This window comes from Belonocnema kinseyi, chromosome 9 (genome assembly GCF_010883055.1).
Source record: "Belonocnema kinseyi isolate 2016_QV_RU_SX_M_011 chromosome 9, B_treatae_v1, whole genome shotgun sequence".
Taxonomy (NCBI): Eukaryota; Metazoa; Arthropoda; class Insecta; order Hymenoptera; family Cynipidae; genus Belonocnema; species Belonocnema kinseyi.
Genome location: NC_046665.1, coordinates 18,790,588 through 18,796,128, shown reverse-complemented (window position 1 = coordinate 18,796,128; position 5,541 = coordinate 18,790,588). Strand labels below are relative to the sequence as shown.

General features: G+C 29.1%; 1 protein-coding gene across 10 annotated transcripts in view; it reads left to right on the top strand.

Moving 5' to 3' along the window:
• LOC117180893 (histone-lysine N-methyltransferase SETD1B) overlaps positions 1-5,541 on the top strand; it is a 436,186-nt gene that overhangs the window by 199,328 nt on the left and 231,317 nt on the right. The window contains exon 8 of one of the 10 annotated variants that reach the window (XM_033373485.1): positions 2,109-2,149. The exons of the other annotated variants lie outside the window; for them this stretch is intronic. Coding sequence (XP_033229376.1) covers positions 2,109-2,131 — 23 coding nt within the window. The 3' untranslated portion in view covers positions 2,132-2,149. Of the gene's footprint in view, positions 1-2,108; positions 2,150-5,541 lie in introns of those variants that run through there. 10 annotated transcript variants of the gene reach the window in all.

The following is a 5,541-nucleotide window of genomic DNA, read 5'->3' as shown; positions in this document are numbered from 1 at the left end:
AACACGTAAACTCAGAAGATGTGGACTGTGACTGCACCATATATCTAGTCGGGAGTGGTGCTGACTGAAAACAGATGATTTGGAGCAATTCGCGCGCCATATATTGGTCATTCTAAGGACTTATTGAACTACCCTCGTAATTGGAGTACTGCTTCTAGGTTAAAGTATTTAAAATTAAATAATTTCGAAGTAAATGTGAAAAAGTTACATAATGGCCCCATGCCTGTTTACGACCCTGAATTTAGCTATGCATATAGATTTGGAAATTGGGGAATTTATTTGAATAAAAGTAATTATTCAATAGAAAAAAAATCATATCTGAATTCGGCTTAGCTATATCTCTAGGTGATTTGCGAATTAGTGGAAAATAATGATTTTTTAATAAATTAATTGTTACAAAGAAATGAGAACGTAATATAAACAAAAATGCATAAACCAAAAAATATGTTCAAATATATTACTGGATACTTCAATCAAATACCCTCAGGTGATTTTTGAACCAATGAACAAAAAAATTATTTAAACAAATAGAATTTTATAATTTTTTTCCGTTTTTCAAGACTTAATGTACAATAACTTTAAGTAGAACCTAATAGACGCAAAATTATCAAATTATGTTTGCACTAATATGTATTTCTTCTAACGAAAAATATAATTTCCGCAATTTGAAAAAATAATTGTATCGCAGATATTATTCATTCGTCTTAATTTATATATGATTTTACAATCGCAGAATATAATTATTACTTAATACATACTTTTCAATATGTGCAATATCAATTTACATGGGTATAATGCATAGGCAGATTTATTTTTATCGCGAGCGCCCTATTGAGAGGCAATTCTTCGAAATCTCCCTCGGTCAACGCGGAGGCTAGAAGTTGAGGGTAACCTTTAAGTGCATTTGAGGAGAAGGCGGCCTATTGACTATAGTTATGTAATACGAAATATGTTCGTAAGGAAAATTTAAATAAAATATTCTCCGATTCTTAAAATGGGCAAGGAAAAATACAAAGGAACATTGTGACTGTTTTCACTGCTTTTTTATAATAGATAATTAGAAATTATACTACAATTTTCAGAAATGTTACAAGAAAAGTTTTTTTTTAAGTAATTGCTTAATCTTATTTTTTATTTATGTTAATTTCTCCTGACAAGATGTGCTATTGTCAAAAAGTGAACTACAGAATAAACTAGCCTCAAAATTATATATTTCGGGTAAAAACTGGATTATAATAATTATGCAAACTATACACAATACGTGATAAAATTGTTAATTTTGTACCAAAAATTCTGTATATAGCTCAAATCTAAGGTTAATTCTATTTTTGCTATTATATTTTATAAAATGACAGTACATATTTTAGAAAGATTGTTGAAGTTCGTATTACTCATCGTAGCCGTATGTCATTGAAAATATTAAAATCCCGTAATTTTCAGTAAACAAATTTCAATTTTCTAGATTACGAAAATAATAAATCTTAATCTGAACTTTTATGATCGCTTCACATTGAATTGTATGATAATGGCATTTTATTATTATTATTTTTAAAAATAATAATTATTATTGTTGCTTTAGGTTTTCTGATTGGCTCAATGCTGAATGTTAAGAACAGACAGACATATCCTAGGCCTTTTGAGCAATAGTGGTTTAGTTTAGTCTATACTAATGATAAAGTATTAACTAAGATTTATTCATTTTTAATGCAGAAAATTAAACTTAATTAATTAAAATTACAGGACTTTGATATTTTTAATGACATGCGGCTACAAGTAAACTAATTTCAAACATGCTTTTATAATATATACTGTCATTTTATAACAAATATTAGCAAAATTAGAATTAACCTTCGATTGTCCACTATAAACAATTGTCAGTATAAAATTAACAATTTTATCACAAGAGAAAATCTTATAATAAGAAGTGCCTATTTTAAGAATCGGAGAACTTTTTATTTAAGAATGCCTTACTAACAAACTTCTTGTTAAATAACTATATACATGAAATTGTAAATTGCTTAAAATTTCTAATGGGATCTCTTTTAATTACTTGTTACTCAAAATATGTCCTGGGTTATATACTGGGTTGAAACTCTTTATTTTAATAGCAGATTGTTCGCTCGATAGCTGATTTCATGCGTCAACTAGCCGATCTTGAGCAGGTGTAGATATACAGTCGGCTATTCAGCGTCAATTACCAGAGTGGCCAGTTAGTCAGCTACATGACTCACCGACCTTAAACAGATGCAATGGAGCATTGTTTGAGTCTGAAGAAATTTACTTAGAATTTCTACTCTAAATTACATTTTTATTTTACTTTTGATAAGAAAATTAACTCAACAAATAGTCTACATTATGGATTTTTCGTTTGCAAACTAATTTTTTGCGATAAAGTTACTTGCTTTTATCGAAAAAATAATATTTAATTATGAGAATTTATCATCCAATGTTTTGTAATAATTTTAGAAACAAGTTATATAAACAAATGCCCAGTGTGGACATTTAGAAGCAGAAAGAAATAATTTTTTCCTTTAATTTCCCTCAAATCATGTCGCTAGTGAAGTTTAATGATGGAAAATTATCCGACGATATTTTTTATTGATTTTATAAATAAATTAAGTGAATATATGCCCAGTGTGGGCAGTTAAAGGCAGAAGGAAATAGTTTTTTCTCTTAATTTCCTGCATATCATGTCGCTAGTGATGATTAATGATTGAAAATTATCCTGCGGTATTTATAAATAATTTTCTAAACAAATGCCCAGTGTGGACGTTCAAACGCAGAAAGAAAAAGTTTTTTCTCTCAATTTTCCTTAAATCATGTCGCTAGTGACGTTAATAATGGAAAATAATGATCTGATATGCTTTGTTAACAGGTGAACTATTTTAGTATTTTTTTATCCTTCTGTTTTTTAAAATAAATAAATAGTCTGAAAAAAGGAAACTCTTTGAAATATTATTAAACCGATTTCGATGTTTCTTTTGAGAAATCATCGGCATTAAATGAAACAAAACGTCTATGAACTTTTTCTTATCCTTCTGTTAAAAAAAGCTATATAGTAGCAGGAAATTATGTAATGCTTTACACTTTAATAAAATGTACTAAAGAAAGCTACCATTGAAACGATTTAAATTGTATTCAATTTTACCTGACCCTAAAACAAATTCTCAAAGAAATTTGTTATTGAAGGACAATATACATTGATACTCTGCGATCTCCTTCTGCCTTTAAATGTCCACGCGGGCCATCTGTTTATAAAATTAATAAAAAATATTGCAGGATAATTTTCCATCATTGAACATAACGGACGACATGATTAGAGGGAAATTAAGAGAAAACCCGATTTCTTCCTGCTTTTAAATGTCCTCACCAGGCATTTGGTTATACAATTTGTTTATAAAATTAACAAAAAATATCGCAGGATAATTTTCCATCATTGAACATGACGGACGACATGATTAGAGGGAAATTAAGAGAAAACCCGATGTCTTCCTGCCTTTAAATGTCCTCACTAGGAATTTGGTTATACAATTTGTTTATAAAATTAACAAAAAATATCGCAGGATAATTTTCCATCATTGAACATCACCGACGACATGATTTGAGGGAAAAAAATTTTTTCCTGCCTTTAATTGTACACACGGGGCATTTGTTTATATATACATTTTATAAAATGAACAAAAAATATCGCAGGATAATTTTCCATCATTGAACATCACGGATGACATGATTAGAGGGAAATTAAAAGAAAACCGGATTTCTTCCTGCCTTTAAATGTCCTCACTAGGAATTCGGTTATACAATTTGTTTATAAAATTAACAAAAAATACCGCAGGATAATTTTCCATCATTGAACATCACGGGCGACATGATTTGAGGGAAATTAAGAGAAAACCCGATTTCTTCCTGCCTTTAAATGTCCTCACTAGAAATTTGGTTATACAATTTGTTTATAAAAATAACAAAAAATGTCGCAGGACAATTTTCCATTGTTGAACATCACGGATGAGATGATTTGAGGGAAATTAAGAGAAAAACACGATTTCTTTGTGCCATTAAATGTCCACAATAAGCATTTGTTTATATAATTTGTTTTTGAAATTATAACAAAACATCGGATAAAAAATTCTCATAATCAGGTATTATTTTTTCGATTAAGGCAAGTAACTTTATCGCAAAAATTTATTTTGCAAATGAGAATTCCATAATGCCCTACCAAAAAAAATCTTTTGAGTTTTCTTTAGCGAAATAGCTTGGCCCATTTGAGTCTATAAACAAAGTCGATTCGGAACAAAATAGTCGGAAATAGTTTGAGAGATTTGGGTCCTTTTCAAGATCCTTTTAGCAGTCGTTTTAAGAGTGGTGCGACGGTAATATAATGTTCCTTTGTATTCGTCACGTACCGGGCGGGCAGAGTTATTTACAGTAATTGGTCGTGGCTCATCCGCTCTCCCTTTTTAAATTTCTCTTCAAATTATTAACACTTTTTTTTAATTGATGAATTTTCTCATTATACTTATTTATAATTAAAACTTATATACTGATATACAATTTTCTAGTTGAATTAAAAAATGTTGTATTTTTTGGCGTATCTCATTCCATTTACGAGAAACGTTCTAATAATTCCAATTTTAAGCATTAAAAAAAAAAGTTAGATATCTGAAGTCATCGAAACCCATAGATTCCGAATTATTATGTTTTAGGCTGTGAACTATGAAATTAAAAAAAAAATCTACTTCTAAATTTTAATCCGAAAGCTTAACAAATGACCCTTCAGTGTCGGCTACTCTATTGAGATAGCCTCTCTGCTCGTTATTTATTATCGTATTCTTATTTCAATTTCGAAAAGGATATTTTAAAGCCTTCAGACCATTTAAACAAGCTTCCTGGACCTTTAAAAATATCTACGTGAGTGCCTGCGGAGAATTTCTTTGAGATTCTTTGAGATTTCTTAGAGATTTGTAGACTATTTGTTGAGTTAGTTTGCTTATAAAAATTAACTCAAAAATCTAATTTTTTGCTTTCAACTACACCCGTGCATAAAGTCTAGTGATGCTGATCATAAAAAAAAAATTTTTACGAAGAAAAGGAAACAAAACGAAAAAATCGACCTTTTTTACTCTTCACTGAGAAAAATGGATTATAAGAAGTGGATGATACAAGCTGAGGATAATACCCCATAGCGAAAAGTATTATAGAGTCTAATATCTTATATTTTAGGCTTTAATATATTTAGATTATAAATTCAAAAATCTCCTGTTTCAATTTATAATCCAAGATTTTATCCGGTATTATCCATTCTTTAATATCTGTATATTTTAGTTCGTATAATCTGGATCGCTGTCACATAGTTAATAGTCCAATATTATACCTGATAACATATTTTTAATTACCAGGTATAATCCATTTTTCTCAGTGTTTGCATTTGAATAAAAGATTAAACAAAATTTTTACAATTTACAATTTATTTTGAACCTCCTTTTTTATTTTAACTCTCACTGTTGCCTGGAAGGCTGCAAGAAACAATTGAACGTATTCATT